Source organism: Hipposideros armiger, unplaced genomic scaffold (assembly GCF_001890085.2).
Source record: "Hipposideros armiger isolate ML-2016 unplaced genomic scaffold, ASM189008v1 scaffold_14, whole genome shotgun sequence".
Lineage (NCBI taxonomy): Eukaryota > Metazoa > Chordata > Mammalia > Chiroptera > Hipposideridae > Hipposideros > Hipposideros armiger.
Window position 1 is genome coordinate 7,067,430 of NW_017731364.1, and position 27,776 is coordinate 7,095,205.

At 35.4% G+C, this 27,776-nt stretch overlaps 1 protein-coding gene across 1 annotated transcript in view; it reads left to right on the forward strand.

The window, feature by feature from the left end:
* TP63 (tumor protein p63) overlaps window positions 1-27,776 on the forward strand; it is a 226,063-nt gene that overhangs the window by 70,213 nt on the left and 128,074 nt on the right. The window contains exons 2-3 of the mRNA XM_019667925.1: window positions 10,814-10,942; window positions 11,724-11,856. Of these exons, the coding sequence (XP_019523470.1) occupies window positions 10,814-10,942; window positions 11,724-11,856 (262 nt within the window). The remainder of the gene's footprint in view (window positions 1-10,813; window positions 10,943-11,723; window positions 11,857-27,776) is intronic.

A 27,776-nucleotide genomic window follows, 5' to 3' on the forward strand; every position in this document is an offset into this window, starting at 1 on the left:
GTGATCTGAACTATATAGAGAAGAAGTGCGTAGAAGATGAGCAGAGATGGGAGGGCCTCTCTTTTTCCTTCTAGTTCTTTTCATAACGATGTCCATAAATATGTTGCTTAATAAATCCTTATGATCCATTAATTAAATAGCAGACATTACTGCGAGGTACCATCTGTTACCATGTGTAGGATCTCATTCTGAAAAAAAAAATCCCTAAAATTTGTGATTTCTTATTATAAAAACTATATTTCCTCCCTTTAGTTCATGTGTATGTTTAATTTACTTAGAATAAAATTAACCAGGAAAAATTATTGAAAGAAGCATGATATAAATGTTATATCAAAGGCCAAGAAATTAGATAAACATGGTAATGTGAACTTTACACCCAAAATAGACCCTGTAAAACCCATTTGTAAAAAGGGCAAAGCACGATCAAAAGGAGTAGAGTGTGGGAATGGAGTCAATGGAATTGTAATAGATAAGTATGATATCGGGGGTGGAAGGGCAGTGGATGGGGGGAGGAGGTTTGCTAATTTGTGAGGGGGTGAAAAGGATAATTATTGCATTGTTTTGTACACCTGAAACTAATAATAAATAAGTAAATAAATACATAAAAAGGAAATAGAATAAAGATAACAGAGAAAATGGAGGGACTTGTGAAGATCACGTACATAGATGTAATACATAAAAATTAATCTAGTAAAAGAAAACTGTTCATGAATAGCAAGATAATTAAATTTTAATGTTCAAGTACTTCTGTTTTTATACCAAAATCTTGCCTCCTGTTATGATAAAAAGAAGTATATTTAAAAATTTTGAATTTAAGCTACTTCAGTACGAAGACTTGGAACAAATGGAACCAGGATAAGCAAAAATATATGTGGTTCCCTTCAAAGTGAGGGAACCCAATAAAATCATTTAGAAAATGGCAGGGAGTTGGGGGCGGGGGGAGCAGTACCTTCTGCTCTAAAGAGTTTGCTTCATGAGTCTGCAAATTCCTGCCATATTTTCTTTTTTCTATTTTACTACACACAGCCAATAAAAATATAAAATTATTTTGCTATAATTTATAGGGAATATTTTTAATAAAACAAGTACAAATGAAGCAAACCTATATTTAAAAAAGTATATATCTCCTGTTACTCAATACAAACATCATTTAGCGTTACTCTCTTGGTGAGCTGTTCATCTAATCACTCCTAAGGATGAGGCCCAACATCTGATATATCACTTACGATGAAACGCATGATCTTAACCAATCTTTTAATCAGTTATGCAGCTATAGAATATTGACAATAATATCCATTCTATGAATATGAGTCCTATGAGCTTGCTAGTGTTTGGCCATTTTTGTCTCACAGAATAACTTCATTTTGTTCACTATGATACACGGTTCAGGATATGACTGTCAAATGAGATAAATATGAAAGTAGTTTCACATTAAAGTATGACAAGTGTAAATCATTATTTATGTAGAAAGAGAATATTGGATACTATATGTGTGAAATATGCTTTACAAATTGGGTCACCATCCCATATTTAATGTGTAAAATATTAATGGGGATGATAAGAAAGTACATAAGAATAACAATACAAAGTAAAGTGTGCTCAATTGAGTCAAGAAAAGAAAACCTTTGACTGGACCTGGTGATAATTGTTCATCTTCTAGTGTTTGGCTATAATAAATAATCAGATAATAGTCTGCGAGAATCCAGGGTGAGGAGTACATCTTCGTGTCCGCTCGTTTTTTTTTATACAGGGTCACTCCTTATTTTCAGACTCACACCTGATTTCCAAGTGTCTCGTCACTCCCTAGGATCTATGATGAGCAAATTGTAATTTCTCTCCTATTTTATGCTCCCCAATAATTGTCCAAGAGAAAGTTTCTCCAACTTCGTACAGTGTTAATTCAAACTATAATTTGTTTTTCTAAAAGGGCCAGATAATATTTTAGACTTTGTGGGCCACATGGTTGCTATTGCAACTCCTTCAACTCTGCTGTTGTAGCTCAAAAGCAACAATATGCAATACATAATAAATAATGTAAAAAAAAAACCTTTATGAAAACAGGCAGTGGGCCAGATTGGACCCATGGGTAATAGGTTGCCCATAACTGATCCACATGAAAAATTATACTGAAGATTCTTAACTTGGCTTCCAGCTATGGGACTTGGGTTAGAATTGTTGAGGTGGTTTACTAAATCTTTGAAAATCAAAAACAATCATTTACATGTCTGTCAGTATGTATATATTTTTTTTCTTTGTGTTTATTGTATGAGACTGTTTATTGCTATGATCAGATTTCCAAAATAGGTCTGACTGAGAAAAGGTTGAAGGGCACTGCAAATAGATTATTGTCTAAATGAATCAGACTAAATTTTGGAGGCTTTAGGGAAGTGAACCTTTCTCAATTTCTAAACAGTTCATTCGACATTCTGAGTTGTCTGTCAAAGGATGTGCAGCCCTATGTGGTGGTTACCTCCATCTCAGCAAAGTTGCAAAATCACTCTCATTTAATAGACAGACTTCTCCCTATCCACTATCTCTTTTCTCTGGGTGGAAGTTGAAAGAATAAAAATCCATCTAATAGAAGAAAGTTGTTAATGGGTTTGATTTAGATTACCTGAGTGACTTTCTGGAGGTGGGGTTATTTCAAGCATATGAATAAATTTAGTCCTCCAGGGCTCTTGGGTACCATTGGGTGCAATAAAGAGGCGGTATACTGAAAGGCATCAAGGTGCTCTTTGGCATCCTTAAAACTAAGCATGACAATAACGATAATGGTTATAATAATAGCAGAGTAAACTGAAAGTGTGGGAATGTCCCTGAACTAAAAATATAAAAGGAATCATGTGATTTGGAATGCTCCTGAGGCCCAACCAGAAGACTTGTTCTGGATGATATCCAGAGAGGTTGGTAATACAAGCTTAAGCAATAATTTGATGAATTGATAGATCAGACGGATGGATGGATGGAAGGAAGGAAGGAAGGGAGGGAGGGAGGGAGAGAAGAACAAAGGGGGGAGGAGAAAGGGAGGAAGTAGACAGATGTGTGGATGGGCCTATGTTAATAGTTTTGAACCACCTTTATCTGAAAACTGGGGGCACTCCCAGAGAATTTGAGTGCTCTAGCCCCCTTGGAGAATAATAGTGACTTCAGTTGTCTTGTCCAACACTGCATTTGAGAGTCAGCTACTTGTGGTAACATTGAGAACCTGTAGAAGAGCCAGATATTCTGTAATATTCAATGATCAGTACTAGTTTTCCCATGCCATTTTTCAGCTTACTTGGAAGGGAAGGGACAACTATTGTGATTAAATGGAATTATTAGTATATTTTGTTCTTTTACTAAAAAAAAAAAAATCTAACTATGAAAACTTCATACTGCCCAACTTTTATGATGAATAAAAATTAAAAGTCATACATGTAATTTAATGAAGAATACATTTTGAAGCCATACACTCTTAAATTTAAATCTGAGCTCTGTCATTTACTAGCTGAGTGACGTTAAACAACTTTCTTATTCTCTCTGAGACTAAAGATTGTCATGTAAACTGGAAAAGCAGGCCTTGTGAAGTGAATCTTGTCACAGTCAATGGCAGTCCTTTCCTGCCAATCACCAGCAAACAGAGCACAAACCAAAATGAATGACCTATGTCGCCTTTCCTGCCCTTAGGAAGGTCACAATCCAGTGGGAAATTAAGAGTTGGAGCACGAAAGGTTATGAAAAAAGGTAAAAATTAGACAAATATTAAAGGTGATATTTTCCAGCACTAAACTTAAAAAACTTTCCGAAAAACATGTCTCATTCATCAGTAAATTTCCCACATAGCCTTTCATATGATAAATTCTCTCTCTCTCTCTCTCTCTCTCTATATATATATATATATATGTGTGTGTGTGTGTGTGTGTGTGTGTGTGTGTGTGTGTGTGTGTGTTGTGTGTGTGTGTGTGTTTGAATGATTTGCCTACAAACATTTAATTGAAATAAATTTATAGACAGGATTTTATTATTTTAAATTTGAGCAATTTTACTATATTATTTTTAAATGGCTTTCAAAAACAGATAATAGAAACATAATTAGAAAATGATCAGTTGTAAGTATTCATTTTATATTTTTGAAGATTATTTAATTTTAATATTTTATAATAAACTATAATAATGATTTTGTTTAACAACTGGCTTGCAAAATTCTAGAAATTTTAAGCCTGCTTTCATTAGTCAATACTCAGCACAACAGTGGATCTAGAGTAATTTCTTCAGGTCTGGGCCTTCATTTCTTATGAAATAAGGGAACAAGACTAGACAGTCTCTAAGGGTATGGCAAACTTTGAAATTCTATAAGGTCCTCAAAGGTTTATACTCATGTATGTCCCCATCTTCCCAACCGTGAGCACAGTTGGTGAGAGATCCCACTGGGTCTCCTGCCACGGAGATTCCTGGAGCCACATTCTCTCTCGAGCAGAACAACTGATACTGTTAAGGGGCTCTTTGAGTCAGAAAATCTAGGAGCAGCCACTGAGCTGCTTCTGGTCTGAATTGCTACTAAATGTTTTATTTTGTTAAGTGAATTAGGGGATTTTGTATAGAATCAAGTATATTTCTAGTTTTATAACTTTAAGTTTGGATGTTCTAAAAGGAAATAAGGAGGTTTGAAACATCCAGAAAAATGGTAAGTCTGGGAACTGCTAGAAGAGACCACGAGTTGGGTAATTCATGATGAGAATTGGTGTCTAATGCATAAATTTGCTTGTATTGGACTATGGATCAAGACCTATGTTTAATACAATATAGCTGGAGTGAACTGGTTCTTTTTAGATTTTAGCTTTTCCATCTTTTAAGAATTGAACTAATCTCTGAGCTCTATTAATTCTAAAATCCATTCATAAAATTAAGGTTGTTTTGAATTCTGAAATTTTAGAGATTTAGAAAATTTTCAGGAGAACTAAAAGAAATTAGATGTAAGACAAACTTGAGTGATGACTTTGGGGTAGAAGAGAAAAAACAAGAGGGAATACAGGCTGTTAGCAGATACCCCTTTGTATTTTCAGGTCATTTCTACAAAGAACAGTTTTTTTGTTTTGTTTCTTTCTGAATTAATACAAAGAGTTTAGGATAGTTAATCTAGGAAAAACAAGCTGAAAAAAAGAATTGACTTCAGGTTTTCTAGTATTGGGTGTGACTGGTTTGACAAAATCATTTGAACACAGTGATTGTTCTATGAGTAACTAATACTGAGGTTCACCCAAAGGCAAAACATTGGAAGGCAGGTAAGATTTACCTCACTTTTCCTGTCCCTATGGCACCAGCTAATTTCTTTTTTTCCTTTCTCTCAATATTTTACATGTGTATTCAGAAAATAGGAATTGAAGCTGAGTTTACATACTAGAGACTTTGAAGATCCTCTAACCTAGAACATTGATTTTTAATCAAGCCCTTTCTTCCAATGAAATCTTGCTCAGAATCCTGAGACAAGAAAAATCTAGACTTCATGGTGTTAAGAAGGGGCGTGTGTATGTGTGTGTGTGGGGAATATCTGGAGTCCAACTAGAGTAGCCATTTCTTTACATCTGGTGAACACACTGAGACAGTGGGAAACTTAGGGTTTCATGAAACACAATTTGAAATCCATTGATCTATCCAGAACCCCACTTCCATCTTTTATAATATAGCTCCCTTAAAGCTTGAGTCTCTGAGGATGGGAGTTGCCCAATTTAATGTAACAAGGCTGATGCAAAGGTGACCTAGAGAAAAGTAAGAGTTGATGGGGACATTATTTTGGTACAAGGACACAGATAGAGGAAGAACAGCTGAAACTGGGGAGAAATGAAGACTAATTCAGGTTTAATATAATTACTTTATTTTTGTGTATACTTTTACATCTTTAACAGGCCTTTCAGATACATTATTTAGTTAGTTCAGTTCAGCAAGTATTTTCTGTATACAAATTATGTACTTGATACAAATAGGACCAATGTATTGACTACCAGGCACTGGTATAGAAAATGTGTAACACATTATTTTAAGTAAGCCTCTCAACCACCCCATGAAGGAAGCATAGTTGAAAAGACTAATGTACAAAAAGGATAGGTAACTTGACCTTGGCCTCACAGTATGTCAAAAGTAGAGCTAAGATTTGAACCCAAGTCTGTCTCACTCCAAAACTGACATTCCACTCTGACTTTAAGGAGAGCTATCAAACTGTAAGAAGTCCAAAGATGAGAGACATGAACTTTGCCCTCAGGTTAGTTAAAATCTTCTACAGTAGATCAATTGTTATATAACTAAAATAGGATATGCTTGCATGGATGAGATGCAACTAAAGATGCAGACAGTTTGAAGAAAAAAGACTATATTTCAAATAAGGTACCATGATATACTTTGTGGGAAGGAGAGCATTGAGAATTGGATAGACTTTTGAGAGGCTGTAGAGCAGAGGTCACGGTCAAGGAAGCTTAAAGATCCTGGAGCTGGACTTTTGTCCAAGGTTTAGCAGTCGGTTAGTGGTGGCATCTGAAATACAGGAAAGGTCTTTTAGGAGTAAGAGGAAAACTAGAGGGAAAATATAAAACAAAGGAATGGAAGCCTAAGAACCAGGAATAGAAGACAGAAACCAGAACTTCCATGTGGAAATAGAAATAAATGTAAAATCCCATGTGAAAGAAATAGAAATAAATGATGACTGTGGAGCCAATAGTATTTTTCTTTCTTCTGCTTTAGATAAAGTGACTGTGTCTTTCCTTCCATCTAATCCTTTCTTTTTAAATCAGTCTCATACTTTCTGTTATTTAAGATCTAGGTCACATTAATTACCAATCTGTTTAGAAATTACACCTAAATTTTGGTCAATTTAAAAACTTACCTTTTTTTTCTTTTTTTTTTTTTGGTGTTGATTCTCACACAATGAATATCATTATTGCTGAGAATCTACTTTCTGTTGTCTGTTTACCTTCTAGTGCTCACCTAGCTGTCAGGACACCACTCACAGTGTTTAGGTCTTCAAATATTCAGGATGTACGTGTGGGTTCATGTAGATGACAATTCATTGAGAGTTTATTTGCATTTTGGGGTTTGAATAATTCATTTCTTCACCTCCATTTTTGCCACTGGTTAGGAATTGCTTTTACTTATATTTCCCCACATTCTTCTACTTTACTTTTATCTGGAGAAAATATTTAATGTAAATCAAACATACCCAAAAGTGTCATCCATGGAATTATTCTCCATAACTTTCAGTTCAGTATTAGATCCATTAAATTTCACTTTCTTTCTACTCATAGTTGGTAGTATACAAACCAAGTTTGCCCCGATTCTGAAAAGAAAACAAAATTAATTTACCCTTTCAATTTAAAAGTATTATCTTTTTAGTTGCTCTTCGAGCTATAGGATTTTTTCTTTCTTTTTTTTTTTTTAGATGTGGACACTGGAGACATCATAAACTCTGATAGCTCACTCTTACTTATATCTCCCCAGTTTAAATTTTTCACTTTATTCTCTCTAAATATATGTTTTTTGACCTCACAGTGACATCTAGTTTCTTTGTTCCTCCATTCCTATCCCTGTCCTAGCCCCTTTTCCTACTCTTTCCAATCTGGACCCAAGCTAGTCTTCACAGTTCTCTCAATTCTCTGGTACCCATGACCTATCCAATCAAACGATAGTAATAGTTCCTTTATCTATTTTTCTCCTACCACTCTTAGGTGGTATAAACCAGAGAGAATCACAGAACTGTGCAAGTCGGGACCATGGAAAATTCACCCACATTTGTAAACCCTCCTTCCAACTAGCTACTCAGTGCCTTAGTCCCTCATTTTCAGCAAATGCCTTTGCTTCCTGCTTCATTAAGAAAATTGAGGCCATCGGGCTGTCTTGTGTAAACACATTTATACACACTTAATTTTGTGGGGTTTTTTTTTTTTTTTCAACCTGGAATGACAGGCTTAGTGGCTTAAGTTCAAGGCCATCCATCCTCTTACTCTGTCCTATCTGCCATTCTCTTTCTTTCCAATATCTTAAATCAATCAATCCCTCCTCTCTCTCTCCCTCTCTCTCTCTCTCTCTCTCTCTCTCCCTCTCCCTCTCCCTCTCCCTCTCCCTCTCTCCTGGATGCTTCCTGTCTGCTTTATCTTTTTAAGTAAAATTCAAATTTTTCTCATCCAACGATATCAAAAGAACGTTTCATCCATATTTACTCCTCAAACCACTGAAATTCTCTTTGTGCTTTCATTAATTTATGGAAAGTATTATTATCAAGGGATTCAGTGATCTCCTTGAATCAAACCTAGTAAATATTTTTCAGGTCTTAATCTTTCTGGACCACTCCGCCACATTCAGTACTGTTGATTCTTTTAAAAATGTTTTTCCATTGGCTTCTAAGGTGCAATGAACTTTTCATTGTCCTTTCATAAACTTCTTGTTAAATTTTCCACATAGGGCCCCTCCTCTTCCTTTTGCACATTGTCTGCATAGGTTATTGTATCCATTCTCACGGATTCATTTTTTGCCCTGTGATAAAGATTTCCGCTTCTAAATTTGTGACCCATTTTTCTCCCTACAGTTTAAGGCTTATTCAACTGTCTGCTTCATTTCTTATATCTCCCATAGGTACTACAAACTCAGCATGCTAACATGGAACTCATCATCTGTTTCTTTAAGCCGGTATCTTCCAACTATATTTACTGATTTAGTTAATGGAGTCATCAACCACTCAGTTTAAGAAATCTGGAAACTTGAATTTATCCTTTACTCTTCCTTCTCCTTTCATTAGTAACATAAACAATATTTGATTTAGTTTTTTCACTGATAATTGAATTTGTTCCTATAGTCTCCATCCCTACTTCTGCTATCATCCAAGTGTCTTACCTGAACTGGTGCAACAATCTCCTAAATAGCCATTTTGTCCATAAACTAATATGCTATAAATCTTTCCTTTACACCTTTCAGAAGTATCAACATAACACATATTCTGACTGTGTCCGCCTCGTACTTTAAATCCTTTAATACTGTAGATGTAGATACACTAACCTACACATATGATAAAAAAACATTGTATAGAACTAAATACACACAGAGACACACACACACAGACATACAGAAAACTATGAGTAAAACTAAGAATTTCTGAATAAGATCAGTGGACGGTATCAATGTCAATCCCCTGGTTGTGATATTGTGTAATAGTTTTATATGATGCCACTATTGGGGGAAAGTGTACATGGACTTGCTCTGTATTACTTATTAAAACCGCATGTGAATCTATTGTACATTGATCTCAAAATGTAAAAGTTCATTTAAAAATATCTTGCAAAAAATATCCTTTAATACTAGTAGAAATATGGAAGTATGTGAGCTTTAAACATAGCATACAAGTTTCTACTTCCCTCTTCAACTTAGTCTCCCGACATTCCCTTCCCCCAACTTTTACACTGTAATAACACAGTTGCTTACATACATCAAGTTATTTTCCATTTTATTATTTTGCTTATGCTATTGCCATAAGCTGCTCACTTATACCATTAGTCCTTACCTGGCCTGGATAATTTCGCCTCATTATTTAGGGCTGTTTAACCCCTTAGATGAGATAATATAGTTTATCTTTATTATTTTATAGTGTTATCACACTCTTATACATTTATTAGAGGTTTGTTTCCCTGCCTGTCATTCTGCACCATGGCCATTCTGCACATGGAAGTAAATGCTCATTATACTTCCTGGCAAATAATAGATTCTCTATGTATGTGTGACTTGAGTAAATGAAAGTGCTTCTCCATATAGCTTTGAAATTATCAACAGTACATTCAATGAATGCTATTATTTTCTATTATGTAACTAGACCAGAGCATTCATTTGCAAATTTAAAATGACTATTCTAATCCACTATTTAACTCTTTGTAATAATAATAAAAGTAATGATTAAGAGCTTTGCTAATTTCATCCTGGGTAAAATTAGTCTACTGATAATCACAATGAACCACATACTAAGATGATCTGTGTAGATAATATACAGATTGGAAAAAAGCATGACCTGAGAGTGCTGATGTTGTCCTTTACGTATACAGAGATCAAGGTTATTTTTATTTTTATTTTTTTAATGTAAAGACAAACTTGAGGATCCAGCAACCAAATAAAGAAAACAGAAATAGGATTCATTTGCATCATATTCAGATGTTTGCTTATCCCTTAGTCTAACTAGAATTCCATACTCCAATTAAAAACCGCCCACACACACATCAAGGCAGGTAACTAGTGATTAAAAAAAAACAAAAAAAAAACAAACAAAAAGAAAACCAATCTAGGTCCAGAAACTTGAGTTTATTATCCCTGGGCATGATACTAAGATGGTAGTTATGAGAGGGGTGATTATGCTGAGGGTGAAATTTAAGTTTCTAAACTTGCTTCTGTTTTCGGATTTTACTATTTTACTTGCTGGAGGCTGAATGGGCAGATAATCAGTTAAGACATTTATAAAATGGGTTTAATAATAGGTCAGACGCTGTCAGACTTAATGAGGGAATGTTTATTTTCTTTTTGAAATCTACAGAACATAGATTGGATAGAAGTGCAGAGTGTAACAACATTATTAGTTTTAAAAGAAAAAAGCTTTGATAGAAGACATGATTGTCTGATTTTATTGCAAAATGGAATCCACGACAGTACCTGAAAAAACACAATTGTGCAACTTGTAAACTTTGCTATATATACCTGCATGATTTTGAAGATTCACTTGATTTTTCTTCTTGATCAAGTATGTTTCAATGTAAGTATTTTGTATCATAAATATAGAAACTATAATCTTAGTTGTTGTTGTTTTTGTCCATTTAAGGTTCGTAGAAACCCCAGCTCATTTCTCTTGGAAAGAAAGTTATTATCGATCCACTATGTCCCAGAGCACACAGACAAGTGAATTCCTCAGTCCAGAGGTTTTCCAGCATATCTGGGATTTTCTGGAACAGTAAGTATCAAATTAGCAAAAAAAAAAAAAATGTTATGCTTGAACTAGTGTAAATAAGTAAATATGAATGTTCAAAATATTGCCTTAGGATGGAGTATTTCTAGAATCAATAAAAACCAGTTAATATTGTTGAGAAAATGTATTCCTCCAATAGTATCTCTGTGTTCAAATGCAGTGGTGATTTATTCATTTTCCAACATTAAAAAAAATCATTATTATTTCACAGCGGTGTAGTTGAAAGATCAGAAGGATCTCCTGCCCAACCCCAAATAACTTCCCCAATGGCTCCCTGATACTCAAAAACCTATTCCTTTAACTTAAAAACTTATTTATTGTTACAATTCAAATACCCCATCGGAAAGTAACACACTAAATTTTTTAGTCATTCATGCCTTGCAAGAAGGATTATTATCTCTTCTCTTAAGATCTAGATTGGATAAATGAATAATTAAATGGAAAGTGAACAACTATCAGAGCACTGGGGACAGTGTAATAAAAATACTCTATCCCTGATACATTTGTTCTTTCCCGTGTTCTACCTAGTAATTCTTTGATGAGGGCACAGTTCATGATTCCTATTTTATAAATAGAGCTTAGATTTGAGCTGCCTGTGATTACACATCTGGTAAGTGGTTGGGCCAGGTTTCCTAAGGTTTCTGATTCTAACCAATGAGCCTTGCCAACTTTGAAACAGAAAGCTCATTGTTACCAACTGGATGAGTATGTTTTAGTCCCTTTCCATGCCTAACACACTGTTTTGTTGGGTTTTCCTTTATTTTAGGCCCATATGTTCAGTTCAGCCCATTGACTTGAACTTTGTAGATGACTCATCAGAAAATGGCGCAACAAACAAGATTGAGATTAGCATGGACTGTATCCGCATGCAGGACTCGGACCTGAGTGACCCCATGTGGGTGAGTGGCATGGTCTTCCCCTGTAACCTGTGAGCCATGCTATCCACATTTCTGTTACACCTGTGTTTTTCATGGCATATGAAAAGGCAGGCGGCTCTGCATGGGCAATGCCATTGGAAAGTGAGTCAATGTGCTCAGCAGACAGAAAATGTAGGAGCTCGAAAATTCTAGGTCTGCTTCAACTGTCCATAAGGCATATGTTTCCGCTGGTGGGGAAGGTGGTTGGAAATAATTCCTTACCTCCTTTGTCTGAATTGCTTTTCATGTCTATCTTGATTTAGAGAGGATGGTACCTGCCTAAGGTTTTACAGTCAGAACCTGCATTCTATCCAAAGCATTTTCCACTATGGCAAACTTCCTCTTTCATGAACTATCTTTCTTTAATGAAAGAGGATAAAGTAAATTCTATGTGAACATACAGATTTAAGTACCTGATAATAGAATAAGAGGAAAGAAGATAACTAATACATAAAACAGGCTTTCTTTGGATTTACCACTGAGTCACTCATGACCTGAGGCCTCAGTTTCTCATCTATGAAATTGTGAGAACGTTTATGCCACACACCTCCCAGACAGCTAACGAGTGTAATGGGATAATGATAGTAAAACACTTTCCTGAGATGTTTAGATGACATTTCCTGTTTTTGTGCAATCCATAATGCTGATGGATGTTCTTTTCTTTCCCTTTTTAAAGTCATTCATTTACCACACATGTCCTGCTGCTTTTCCTATAAAAATTAAAAACAAAACGCAAAAAAAAAAATTTCTAGAAAAATAGAAAAGAAAAAAAGAGCTAGAAAGAAGATAGAGTTGCACAGAATGTCTACTGATGTGATTAAAGAGAGTACTTCATAAAATGCCTTGCTTTTGCGGGGCAATTTACTTTATTTCAAGGAATGGTACAAATGAAAGAACTTCAGTATATGTTGGTATACCTTACCTTTCTTGCCTAATATATGATTTTATTGGAATTTTTACAATATACTTTTAGATATGAATTGTGCTTTTTATTATTGGGAGAAGGTGAGAAGAAATAACCCAAAATAGAAAGATATAAATTTGTAAATACATTGAGGTTTTGTTGCTATTCTGACAAAGGGAAATTATTATTTCTCACTGGCCTCTTCTAATATCGATACAATTCTCAATTATGCTTGAGCTAGTGAAAGTAACTGACAGATAATTCCAAGGGGTACGTCGTTAAAGGCCTTGAATTGTATTATAATCGAACATAAATATGTGTAAATTCTGATTTGACAGTGACTTAGAAATACCCCTAATTCACTAAATAATATTGTCTCTTAAATTGATAGGTAGCACCTGCCTAGGCAAACCTATCTTTTTATATTCTCTCCAGTGATTTTCTGTTCTGATTCTTGGACTCATAAATGCAAGCAGAGGTTGTAAAATTTAAAACTGAGGATCAAGCCTTTTCTTTTACAGTTCCTATTATTATATTTTCACATACTGAAGTATGTGGGGTTTTTTTTAAATGTCATGCTGTTTCTTGCTTCTTTGTTTTATTAAAGATTTTCTCCTTGAGAATATCCTTTTTTTTTTTTTTTCTGCTCTCTAGTCAATTTCTACCTATCCTGCAGCACCCAGTGTGTCCTACCTTAACCCGGAAAACTTTCTGTATCACTATGCTCCACTAATGTGAATTAGAGACCATTACTCTGAAGCAACCTAGGTATATTTTTAGTCATATTATTTACTATACAATACTATAGTTGTTTATTTCTCTGTCTCTAAAGGGGACAGTGGCCATATTTTGTCATGCCCAGTATTTGTTACAGTGGCACATAGTAAGTCATCAGTAATTTTTGAAGTCAAACAGAATGAGACTTGCAAGTTATTAAGAAATCAGAAAGTGCTCTTTCAAACAGCCTTGTCCAAAAGAACTTTGCTCCTCCAAGGCATTGCTTTTGAGAGAAACTTGAACTCCATTTCTCCTTGAGCACTTCTTTTTTCTGTCAATGTTAGGGATGATGTGTGGGGAAATTTCCACTCTTCCCCCATGGGATAGTCATACAATAGAGAGTCTCCACCCTTTCCCACTCTCTGAAGAGACACAGTACACCAGTGGTGATTAGGAATGTGGAAATGGAGTTTTACCATCACTTAGCACCTTTGAGCTTGAAATTGTTTACCTGATTAAATTAAGGATAACAAGAAATTAGAAAATAAGACCCAGGGTAGAAACATTCATGAGGAGTGAAGGATTAAAATGATTCAGAGAAAGCTAGAAAACAAAAGGAAAAGGGGTTTTGCAAGTAAGGGGAACAAAATAGGTCACTTGGAAACAACTATATTGAAAGGAATGTACAAGTAAAGTAAAACAAACAAACAACAACAAAAAACCTTGTCTATCTGTGGCTGCCTTATTTTTGTCTCTAAAGAACTGAAACACTGATCGTAAATTATCATTTTATATGGATCCTGGGTCTACCCTTGTCTTACAACTATTCCAACATCCTCATATGCTTGTGTGTCCACATGTGAAGGCCACATAGATGGGACTAGATAACAATAATAGTTCTCTGCAACAGCAGTGGCAAATGGTGGACTTTCTCAGGCTGTTACAATTAGTGTTTTAGTTTGGAAAGTTAAGAACTGGGATCTTCTGAGATTCCTAGTCTTTCTGAACTGACAGCTGCTGCAACTGGTGTGAGGCTCTTTTCTTCCATTACTTGGCAGAATTTTTTTAGTTTTCTGTGTATAGGTTAATAGCTAATAGTTCCAAAACTCTGCCCATAAATTCCATTGCTCTTGAATATAATATAAAAAAATTTGGGATCTCAGCCAAGCATCCGTTTACTATGCAAGAAATATGAATCTGTGGACAGGAAACGACATGTCAAATGATGAAGGATAGAAATCTTGAAATTGAGAGTGTCATCCCATTTTTATTGATTTTTGATGCACCCAATCACCTTAGCAACTAGTCATGAAATGGGATCCCATTTTGCTCTAATTATTAACAAAGAAAATTTGGACTGTAGAGAATGTGTGTGTCTTTTGCGTTTGAAGGATTTTAATGTCACTGAAGAATGTGCTGCATTGGATTAGCAAGACCCTTGTTGGCTTTTGATTCTGTTGTCTGATATATGACTTGATATCTCAGCTTTGCATTATTTGTAAACTGTCTAAGCATGCCTGTCATGTCTTCAAGAGGTGGATAATGATGCTAACACTTAAATGTTCTCTTGGAATGATGGATGGAAACTGTATAACTCTTAATTTAGCATTTGTTTATTCTTGATAATTTGAAGAAAGCCCTGTTTAGCTGAACTGGGTTTTTTCCCTAGTGATATGAGTAGTAATTATCTAAAACCATCTATTTTTGTAAATTCTTATTATAGCATCCCAGATATCCATGAAGAGCCTACATTTCAAAGGAGCAGGTAGTATGTTTGTATTTGGAAAGGCTTATGCTACAGCACCTGCCATAATGCTCTACATCTTATATGGCCCACGATTCATATAAGATTTCACATTAATATACAAGATCTAGTCACAAGCATTTCTTTAACACTTGTTATATGCTAAGTTCTTTGTGATACAAATAAACAAATCATAGTCTCTAGCCTTGAGAAGACCATAATAGAGCAGAAAGGTGAATGTGTATAAAATTACTTACGAGAAGTACTCAGATGTATATATATTTTTTAAAGTCACATTAAAGGAACAATTTATTGTGCATGCAAAAGACTGGTGATATGTTGCAGAAATGAAATATGAGTCAAATTGATTAAAACAGGGAAAGGAAAAAGTAGTCCAAGTGATGATAACTGTTATAAAAATAATTTATTAAAAAAGCGTAATATAAATCTCAATAGTTTTAATAGATTGAAAATTTTGGCAAAGGAGAAATTTACATAAGATGTAAATTTTAAAAATTACAATACATGTGTAAAGTTTAATAGCCCTAAGAAATTAAATAATTAAAAATTAATAAAAGAAACATTAAATATATTTTCCCACCTTTTGGCAAAAAGTATAAGTAATTCACAGATGTTTAACAGATATGTTGAATATCTCTAATAAAAAAAGAAACAAAACAAAAAAAGTGTACATTCAAACAATGAGATTATTTATTATCTATCTGGTAGCAAAGATTTAAATGATTGATAATATCAAGTGCTGGTGAGATTGTTGGGAAACAGTCAATCTTTCCACTTCTGGTGGCAGCGTAAATTGACATAATATATTTTGGGGGCAACTTGCCCATTCTAATTTATTTAACTTTAAGGCACTTACCCTTTGGCCCATAAGTGCCACTTCTAGGATTTTTATTCACAAAATGATTCAATTATAAACAAGTATATGTAGAAACACACACATATATGCATACAGATATACGAGGTCAGACAATTAAGTTCCGAACTTATTGCAACAATATTGTTAACCTTTCATGATATCAGAGGGATTCTTCATTATGAATTTCTACCAACTGGACAAACAGTTAACCAAGTCTACAACTTGGAAGTGCTGAAAAAGCTGCGTGAAAAAGTTAGACGACCTGATCTTTTCACCGATAATTCATGGCTCTTGATTCATGACAATGCACCAGCTCACAGGGCACTGTCTATGAGGGAGTTTTTAGCCAGTAAACAAATTATTGGAGCGCCCTTCCTACTCACCTGATCTGGCCCCCGATGACTTCTTTCTTTACCCGAAGATAAAGGAACTATTGAAAGGAAGACATTTTGATGACATTCAGGACATCAAAGGTAGTATGACGACAGTGCTGATGGCCATTACAGAAAAAGAGTTCCAAAATTGCTTTGAAGGGTGGACTAGGCACTGGTGTCAATGCACAGCTTCTGAACGGGAGAACTTCAAAGGTGACCACAGTGATATTCAGCAATGACGTATGTAGCACTTTTTCTAGGATGAGTTTGTGAACTTAATTGTCTGACCTCATACACACACACACACACACACACACACACACACACACACACTCACTCACACATATACACATTTGCAGAAAGGAAGGCTTCCTTGTAATATTATTTATAATAACTGATAGGACCAAATCAAATTCTGTAGACTAAAGTTTTGGACTTAGATAGGAAGAAATTACAGTTTAAAGCAAGTGAGGGTTAAGCCTTCATACCACTGTATGATAGTATTAGTTAGTTATGATGTGTGATTATTTTCATCTTGGCAACCCTATTGTTCATGATCTTCAGTGTGATTTCTGTATTTGAGCTTTGTGTGCAGTGTCTTTTATATCCTGGGAAAAATTATATAGAATATATATTATTTCTTATAAAATGTTTGGAGGAATTTGCTTGTGAAACCATCTAGGCCTGGGTATTTCTTTTTATTGGCACTCTTTAATTATACATTCAGTTTCTGTATTAGTTATAGGACTATTTAGATGATGTGTTTCATATTAGGTAAGTTTTTATAAGTTGTGGCTTTTGAGGAATTGGTTAATTTCATCAAAGTTTTTGAATTTATGTAAGTAGAATGTTTGGATCATTCCTTTACTGTCCTTTTGTCTGTGGGATCTGTAATTCCCTCCTGTTTCATTCGTGATATTGGTAACTTGTGTCTTCTCTCATTCTTTGTCAGTCTTATAGAGACTTATCAATTTATTGATCTTTCAAAGAACCAGCTCAACTTTTTGGTTTCAGTGTTTTTTCCTACTGTTTTTCTGTTTTCAGCTTCATTAGTTCTGGTCTTATTTTATTTTCTTTCTTCTTCTTTGGGTTTATTTCACTCTTCTTTTTGAAGTTTCTTAAATTGGAAGCTTATATTACTGAATTGAGATCTTTCTTTTAATATTGGGTTGTTGGAAAAGTCATGACGTATTTTGTCTATGTTTTTCAAAGGTCATTTATTTATATAAAGGACAAAGTGCAATGAATGATATATTGCCCGTTTTGTTTGATAACCTTTTGCCATCATTCAGTGAGCTTCAGAACTCCTTGTTCATAGAAAGACCTGTCTTTATTTGTGAAACACTGAACAAGGTGCTGATTTACAGCCTCATTTGAATTGAACGTTATACCAAGCAAGGAGTTTTGAAGACAGCAAAACAAGTGGAAGTCTGAGTAAGGTCAATAGAGTATGGTGGGTGTGGCAACACATCCCATCCAAGTTCCAATAATTTTTGACGGGTGATCAAACTTGTGTGTGGTCTCGCGTTGCTGCAATAGAACACAACTCCTTTACAATTAACAAGCTCTGGATGTTTCTGGATGATGGATTCATTCAAACTGTCCAATTGCCGACAGTACACATTGAAATTGATTGCTTGGTTCCTTGGTAGGAGCTCGAAAAACAAGACACCTTTAAAATCCCACCACACTGAAAGCACAACCTTCCTCTGATGAATGTCTGCTTTCGATGTCGTTTGTGGTGAATTATCACGTCGGGACCAAGACCATTTGTGCATCACATTGTTGTCAACAATCCACTTCTTACCACCAGTTATCAGTCACTTCAAAAAAAGGATCATTTTCCTTTAATGCTCACATCTAATGAGCATATTACAGATGTTTATATGCACCGTCAAATGAACTTCTTTGAGTTCACGTGGAATCCAAATATCGAGCTTGCTCACGTATTCCAGCTTCTTCACGTGGTCGCGGACATTTGAATGATGGATGTTCAATGTTTCTGCAATCTCTCGTGTCATGGAAGGTGGGTTTGACTTGATCAATGCCTTTATTTTGTCATCATCAACTTCGATGGGACTCCCTGACCGAGGAGTGTCACTGAGATCAAAATCACCAGCACGGAATTGAGTGAACCATCGTTGGCACTGACGTTCTTGTAGAGCATTGTCACCATAAACTTTATGCAACTTTTCACAAGCTTGATGCGCGTTCTTCCCTTAATGGAAGTAAAACAGTAAAATATGGCAAAAATGCACAGTTTGGTCTTCCATCTTCAACTTGTTGTAAAATCTCCAAAACTCAAGCAAATCACTCAAGTTTTGTTAGGAATGAAGCTAGAACTGTCAGCTGTCAAATGGCATAGCAATAACATAGATGCGAATGACTCTAGTACTTCCAAAAATGAACTAGTGCCATCTGTCGCAAACATGTGTCATGACTTTTCTGACAACACAATATTAGTATTTGCTTTTATAAGTTTTCCACTGAACACTGCTTTAGGTATCCCTCATGAATTTCAATATGTTGTATTTTAATTTTTGTTCAGCTTAAAATCTTTTCTAATATCCCTTGAGACTTCCTCTTTGACCTATGTGTATTTAGAAGCATGCTGTTTAATTTCCAAGTATTTACACATTTTCTGTTACCTTTCTATCACTGACTCCCAGTTTAGTTTCGTTATGGTCAGAAAACATAGTTTGTGTGATTTCAAGTGTTCTAAATGTGTTAGTTTGTTTCATGAGTCAGGATATGGTTTATCCAGAGATGTTCCATGAGCACTTGAAAAGCCTGTGTATTCTGTTTTTGTTGGGTAGAATGTTCTATAAATATCAATTAGATCTGATTGATTTATGATATTATGCAGTTTTTCTATACCCTTGTTTATTTTCTGTCTACTAGTTCTATTGATTATTGAGAGAAGTGTTGAAGTCTTCAAATATAATTATGAATGTGTATCTCCTTTCAAATCTGTCAGTCTTTGTTTCATGTATGTACATTGAAGCTCTATCTTTAGATACATCATATTTAAGGCTGTTATATCTTCTTGTTGAATTGATCCTTCTATTATAACATTTCTTAATCCATGGTAATGTAGTTTGCTCCAAAGTCATTTTGTCTTTACTTATGTTAATATAACTAATATTACTTTTTTGGTTAATGTTTACATGGTAAGTCTTTACTCCATCCTTTTATTTTTAACCTATTTGTATCATTATATTTAAAATATATTCTACACTACATATAACTGAATGTTTTTTTAATCCATTCTGGCAATCTCTATCTATTAATTGGTATATTTACATTCACTCACATATAACTTAATTTGAACCACACCTATAGATATTTTTAAATATTATAGAATTGTATCAGTATTTTTGATATGCTGATAGTTTTACATCTTCATTTGATAAATTTATATATATATAAATATATATATATATATATATGTATATATATATATATATATATATATATATATATATATATATATATATATATAATCTGTGAGTAAATTATTTTTCAGTAAGTCACTCCAGTCAGGCTGCAAGGGGCTGGTTAACAGCATTGCTGTGTGGACCACCCAAATATTCTATATCTCCTTCCTTGGATGTCTCCTCCTGGCTTAAAAAGTAGAAAGGATATGATTCCTGATATGTCATACAAACAGCAATTACTTTCTGTGTCTTGGTCTCTAGGTACTGTGTTGCCCAGCTAGCTGTGAGTCTTGCATCAATAGCAAGAGCTCACTTCAAAGACGCCATCTCTATTTTTCTTCCCTTGTCTTCCTAGTTGGTCTTCTTCAGGCTTTCAGAGCCATTTCACACCACCATCACCACCCTCCTTTTGTGTCTCCTGTGCATTCCATTGCTCCTTTGCAAGTTCCCTACTTCTCTCCTATCTCCTTTTCCCCGTTTTCTGGTCTTCCAGAAAACCACTAGAGTTCAATGGGTTTTTTTGTTTGTTTTTTTCTTTGACTTTGATGACTATCTTTTATTTAATATAGACCTTTATGATTTACTACTTACATTAGAATGACAGCATGAGCTTTGTAGTCAGACACACTGGGGTTGTTCTGCTTTTATCAATTTTAGCTGTGTGAGCTTGATAATCCATGAGCCTCTTCTCTCCTCATTTGTATGCATATACATAAATATCTACCATGGGCCTTAGAGAATCGTGATGGTTACTTTTATTATCTGATTTGTTTCATTCAAAGTTCCTGGCATATAAATATGTAATTAATTAAAATTTATTATTTTTATCACTTGTCTGTACTATTTTCATAAGAACTCTGTGAAGTAAGTGAATAGGTATTACTTTTTATAGTAAAATACAAATAAATAAATGTCTCTGATTATAAAAGCAATGCATATTAATTAAAAAAGGAACTTTAGAAGTATCAAAAGCCTATGTAATTCCTACCTAGTGATAATAATTATGAACATTTTCATCTTTTTTTCAAGTTTCTTTCTAGACATTAGATTTTATAAAACATATTTGGATCATGTTCTATATAAATATTGTAATCTACTTTTTCTTTGCATTCTATGGTAAACATTTTCTTCTTATTTACTAATCTTTAAAACAACTTTAATTGCTGCATTATATATCTTTATATAGATATATAATGATTTATTTAACTATTATTCTATTCATAGACTTTTAAGAAGAATATTTATATGCAAAATATTTTTATGCTAGGTACTTAGAAGTGTAATTATTGAGTAATGTTATATGAACACCAATGTTATTGATACTTATTATCAAGTGCCTTTTCTTGAGTCCTTTTTTATTCTTAATTTACACTCCCACCAACCATGCAAAATGTCTGTTGACTCAAAATCAATTTTGGTTATACAACCTCTTCTTCAAAAATATGTAAATACTTTTAGGTGGCTAAAGGAGTTTCTAGTCATTTTCACATCAAGATGAAATAATCCCTCTTGATATACCTTGATTACAATCCATGGGTGGAACAGCAGTTTTGACTAGAATTCAGTAAGACATTTTGGAGAATGGAGCATCTATGACTGGGGTGGGCAGGCCTAACTGGGATGGGAACAATATGAGGAAGGAAGTGGTAAAAGAGGGAGAGACAAAGAATGTTTCCAAGCTTTCCACTAGGATTAGCCCTGAACATGGGAATGGACATAGCATTTCTCCTTTTCCATCCAACACTTCTTAACTCTTGCTTTAGTATCCTTAGAACTCTTAGCCATGGGCAAGTACCATGAAAGCAATAGTTCAACCATAATTTATGCCAAATAGGTGTTTATGTATTAGTTCTGAAACAAAACAAAACATATTACACACAACACAAACCCTCTAACTTTTGGAAAACGGGTTTGTAGTTACTTATGTTGTCTGTGAGGTGTCTCAATATCCAGTCAGTTTAGACTGACTTCAGGTGTCCCCTGAAGGGTGGATTGTTTTTCTGTTCTGTTCTTTGTACAGCATAGCCAATCGGGAGGCACCACTTTGTTCAAGAGTGCCAAGCCAGGGACATTACCTTAAACACAGGTATGCATTTCAAACCTTGAACAAACAGTCTGCTTAATAAAATAAGGGACAAGGTTTTCTTTTTTTTTCTCTTCTCTAGAAATTCACAAATATCACTTGACAGGTGACAACTCCTCCCTCACAAAAGGGGCTGTTTGCTTTCTGCTTTGGTGTTTGGGTAAACTGCAGCATTCACTGGCAGAGAATTTATTGCCTAGGGGAAGGTGTTTGCAGTCGCTGTGTTTAATCTGAAAAGAAACCTTTCTATCTTCTCCCTCTGTTTTTGAGGAGGGAGAGTTGGAAATGATAGCCCCAGGGAAATAGTTCCCCTAACACCTGTCTTTGGTGTAACCTCAACAATGTTACTCAAGACACTGTGCTCAGAGTGTATGCATTCAGAATGACAAAGTTGAAGAGGGCAGATAAACACAAAAGGATTTTAGCAGAAACAGGGGAGCTGAATCTGACCTTGTATCTTCCAAAAAAAAAAAAAACCTGATCAGGTTGAAACCCTAGTGGCTGACTTAAGGAGAATCTGATTTGTTTGAAGTAATACATTACATCGGCAACCACATGATTTAATATAGTTTTAATCTACAAAAGTTGGAAACTTCCACAGTATTAGATACAAGAATTTTATGCACAATCTAGTTCTGATTCAGCCTTCCTTTAATTGAAAGGAAAACTAAGAATCAAGTTGATTACTATTGACTTCTTCAACATTTCCAATAGAGTTTGTGCATGAGTCAGGATTAAACCCAACTTTCTAAATTTCTAGATCTGCCTTTTCATCTACTATCAGAGATAGTTGTTAAGAGTTCAGGCTCTGGAGGTCTATGGCTACCTGCATTTCAATCCAGCTCTGTCATTCACCATTTGGATGACATTGGCTACATTATGGTATGTTTCTGAGCCTCAGCTTCTTCATCTGCAAAATGAAGATAATGGTGTTGGTGACACGCCATAGAGAAGCTGTTTCAAGACTTGAGATAAGCTATGTAAAGCAGTTAGCACAGCACCTTATGTGAGGTCAGTTCTCAGTGGTGATGGCCAGTGCTGTTGCTCATTAGAACGTGATAAATCTGAAAAATGGCAATCATTAATCCTAAGTACAGCAATTACTGATGCAGGAAAAAAACTATAATTTACATAGTTTTGTATTTTTATATTTCCGAAAAGGAAGGTACTATGTGAATATATGTTGGCATGCTGTAAAATCTGAATAATCTTTTCTTACTTGAAACTAGATAAAATTGAGTTTTCCTTCAAACTAAGATCAAATTTTGAAGTGGGCTTCTTTTAAAAGCTGATATTCTCTGTGTCTGTTAGTTCTCATAGAACTCACAGTAAAAATTAGTATTTTAATTGCTAAATATTATTTTCGTTATTTGGGTATCATTCAGTAACCTTAACATGATAAAAGATTCCCTTTTCCAGTATAATAATTAAGAGCATAAGCTTTGGAATTGGATATACTATTGATATATCTAGGTTTGAATCTTAACACAATAATGAAGTCAGAGCTGCATCATCTCCTAGATAGTTCAGTTCAGTGGTTCTCCGAGTGTGGTCTCAAAGCCAGCAGCATCAACATTACTTAAGAACTTGCTAAGAAATGAAGTTTCTTGGGTTCCACTCCATATCAACTGAATCAGAAGCTGACGAGGGAAGGGAATAATTATTCAATAAGTGCTCCAGGTGATCCTGATATTTGAGAATCACTGTTTCAACCCAGTGAGGTTTTTATAGGCAGGGAAATTCAGGCTTCAAATGGGGAGTGACTCGCCCAAGGGTACACAGCCTTAATGACAGGGAAGAAACTTTTAGACCAGTCTCTACATTAAAATAGATATTTCTAGCAGTGACTAATCTTAAACCATGAGAAAAGGTATGTTGGGTTATGCCATTTAGAACTTAAAAAGGTAGAATATAATATTTTAGAAGAAGTAATTAAATATATGTATTAAGTGGTTGGCTACATGTGTCTTTATCAATGTGATCTTATTAAACAAGGTTCTCATACCTCTATTTCTTCTTTTTTTTTTTTAAGATTTTTTTATTGGGGAATTGGAACAGTGCTGGGAATTGGGGGAAGGGATCAGACAAGTTGCTGTCGTTTTGTTCTTTAGTCTAGTTGTGGAGGATGTTGCTTCACTGGCCCAAGTTGGCACCATCATTGCACTCTTCCCAGGCGAGGAAGATCAGTCACCGGCTTCTGAACGGCCGTGCAGCTGCTGACCGCTCATGCTGGCTGCTGGCTACACATGGTAGCCCATGGCAACCCACTGTAGCAGGGGTTGCAGCCTATGCCGTCACCGGCGACTCACGGCAGCCCAGCTCCAAGTTGAGCTGTTTTTCAGCATCTTAGCTGTAGAGGGCAGTGTCACTGGCCCTCATATGTGGGATCCAAACTGGGGCTCTCTAGTGTCCCAATCCAGCTCTTAACCAATACGCCACTCGGCCGGCCCAATACCTCGATTTCTTTAATTGTAGAAATGGTTCATAAGAATCTTTTCCCTGGAAAATGACTAAAATTTCAAACTTGCATCCTTGCAAATTCATCAATAATTTACTGATTATTTACTAAATTCCAAAATACTCTGCTAGGGGTACAAAGTTTTAATAAAAGAGTTGATTGGGCCAGCTGAGTGGCTCAGTTGGTTAAAAGCTCGCTCAAGAGTTTGAGCTCTGAGCAACAGCGGTTCGAGTCCCAGCCTAAGCTGAGCAGCCGCTGAGCTGCCAAGAGGTGGTAGGATGGCTCAGCTAAAAAAAATAAATAAATAAATAAAAAAGCCTTAACGGGAGGAGGGTCAGTTTGGCTTGACTGGAACCCAACAGCCGAGAGAAGGAGTGTGGGAATAGACAAATAATCGAGTTGGGCTCAGTTCAAAGAAAATAGTAATACATTCTAACCTAGTGGCCTTGCTGAACTGATTATAGGACGCAGAATGTGGGTAACTAGAGGACAGGTGGCTGCAAATGTGGAGGTACCTGCACATGCATATGAGCTCAGACTTTGCCATGTCATGTGATTATTGTCAAAAGAAGTGGGTGTGTTGAGATTTTGATTAAGTCTCTCTGGAGGACTATTCCTTTCAGATAAGGACCTATTCGTTGTCTCCTTTTCCTTCCCCAATGTTTATTCAGAACATACTAAGTGTGAGTTCTTAGAGTAGGACCCAAGATGAAAATGAGAGTCCCTTTACAACCTAATGAAGGATAAAGGGGCAAATCCAATTAACTAGAAAACAAGGACCATGTTGATAGAATTCTGGAATGTATATATAAAAAAAGGCTGATAAAACCAGTAGCTAGATTGATTATTTCTGATTAGAGGGATTGTGGGAGTCTTCATCTGTAAAGTGCAAAAAGTGTGTGTGTGTGTGTGTGTGTGTGTGTGTGTGTGTGTGTGTGTGAGTGACACTCTTAGTTTGTGCAGTATTAGCCTCTTGCTTTGATTGTGGATATAGGTTAGTTGAGTGGAATGCCTATCAGAATTATATTGTCTGCAGGGATGTGAGCTTAATTTTGGTCTCTTTTGTCTAGCAAAGTTACTCTTTGTGTTTAGGAAAGACATAATTCACCTATGGATTAAAAAAACAGTTCTTACTTCATTGTGTTTACTTATCATCCTTCCAAGAAGCTGAGAGCTCTTAATGGATATTATTCAAGCATTTCTCACCACACCCTTTTAAAGAGGTAGAAAGAGAGCAGGCATTACCTTTTGTGGCACAGAATAGTGAATCAGAAACTAAATTAGAAATTAAATTCACATGGTTTGTCTTGGAATTAAGTACACTTTGTTCCAATGATGTTACTACCTTCTTTCTTTTAAGTTAGAACTAAGTGGCCTTATAAAATACGGCTTTTCAAAATAGCTCTCTCTTTTAGATGTCTGGGTTGGATATCAAAATGATTTTTCTGTAAACTGAACTTTAGTGTAGCATCATGGATTTAGTGATGTTGGCTGCTCTAGATCAGGGGTCGGCAAACTTTTGAGACGTAAGAGCCACCAGGGGTCGGCAAACTGCAGCTTGCGAACCATATGCGGCCCTTTGGGTACATGCATGTGGCTCTGAAGTAAAATTGAAAATGAAAATAAAACTATAATAGTTTCATTTATAAAAATTTTAAAGGATATTATTCACATAATGGTGATTATGTAAAAATATATTTTTGGCTCTCGAATAATCTTTAAATTGTTGTGAGGGACAGGATTGGCTTTTCCAGGGTTCGGAAAACTTTTGAGACGGAATGTACCCAAAGAGCCGCATGTGGCTCACGAGCCGCAGCTTGCCGACCCCTGTCCTAGATGAAAGGATCAGCACACACCATTTCTGCTATCGAATTAAATAGATGCAGCTCACCTCTCACTTACCCAAGATATTTTATTTGCCTTTCAGCAACAGCCTGTCTAAAAAAAGAGATAACACAGCTACTTGAAACTGATTGGCTAGAAAAAAAAACCTAAGGAAGATATGGAGGAGGAAAAAAAAATGCATTTTGCAAATAATTGATAACTGGGAAACAAATGTATTCCAGTATGTTGTCTCTTTTTCTTGAGATTCAAGAAGTGACACATCATGTGTAAAATTAAGTTCTTTGGAGGTCCTTCAGCAGAGGAAGGAAATTGAAGATTTTAAATTTGAGGCTTTCTACATTTCCTATTGCTTGCAATTTGAAAGGCACTCCAACATTAGCAGTCATCAAGTTTAGTGAAAAAACACTGGCCTAAAAGTCAGGAGACTTGGCTTCTAGTCCTTATGCTTCTGTCAGTAATTGGCTTTCTGTTGATGGATAAATAACTTCCCTCCCTGGGTCCTAGTGTCCTTATGTGTAAAAACATGAAATTGGACTAGGTGATTGCTTATTTCTCTCATCCTCAGTACTAGATAAATCACCATTCTCTTGCTTCTGTATTCGGTCTTGTGAGTACTCCTCTTGTGTCTTAGTGTAGCTTTACTGGGAACAAACAATGCGAACACATTTTCCAGAAACACTAGGGAAAGCGCATATACACCAATGTGCCCTGTTTGAAACCTATAATAAAGCCTCTTCTCAATAACAGCTACGTGGCATGGAATCGAAAGAGTTTGTGACTCTCTTTCTGTTTTTACTATTCTCTAGGGCAAAGGGACTGGGGGGATTGGCAAAACTTAGAACACAAGAGCAACGCTTTTATATCTGAGAAAATGAATAGTTCCAATCAGTGCTTTTTTTGTGGAGGCGAGGTGGGCGGTGAGGGATTGCACTCATAAAGATTAGTCATAAATATGAATACTGTCTGGAGCTGGTGAAAGGAGAAGTAACTAACTCCTGTTATTCTCCCACTCCCTCTAATGTGCTGCCTCTATCTTCTTCACAAGTCCGGAGGCAGTGTTCCTTCCCAAACAACTACTTGCCTAACCAGTTCATTGGAATGTCTTTCTACAGACTGTCTCCTCATTCAGATTTCTTCTGAAAATGAACCTCTCTAAAAGCATAAATCATGTTTAAAACAAAACAAAACAAAACAAAAAAACAGTTCTAAATGTCGCACACAAAATCTCTTCTTTGGTTAAAAAACAACAACAACAACAACAAAAAAAACGCCCAAACAAACCTACCTACCCACCTTGAAATAACAACAACAAAAAGCAATTAAGGCAACAGTCACCTTGTTCCTTTAAAGAGAAGACTTTTTTTTAGTTGCATTTGTTCTTTGGGGTGACAGGAATTAAATTCTCTTGATGTAATCTTTCCTTCTTATCACACACACACCTCCTAGATCCCTTATCCTGCAGC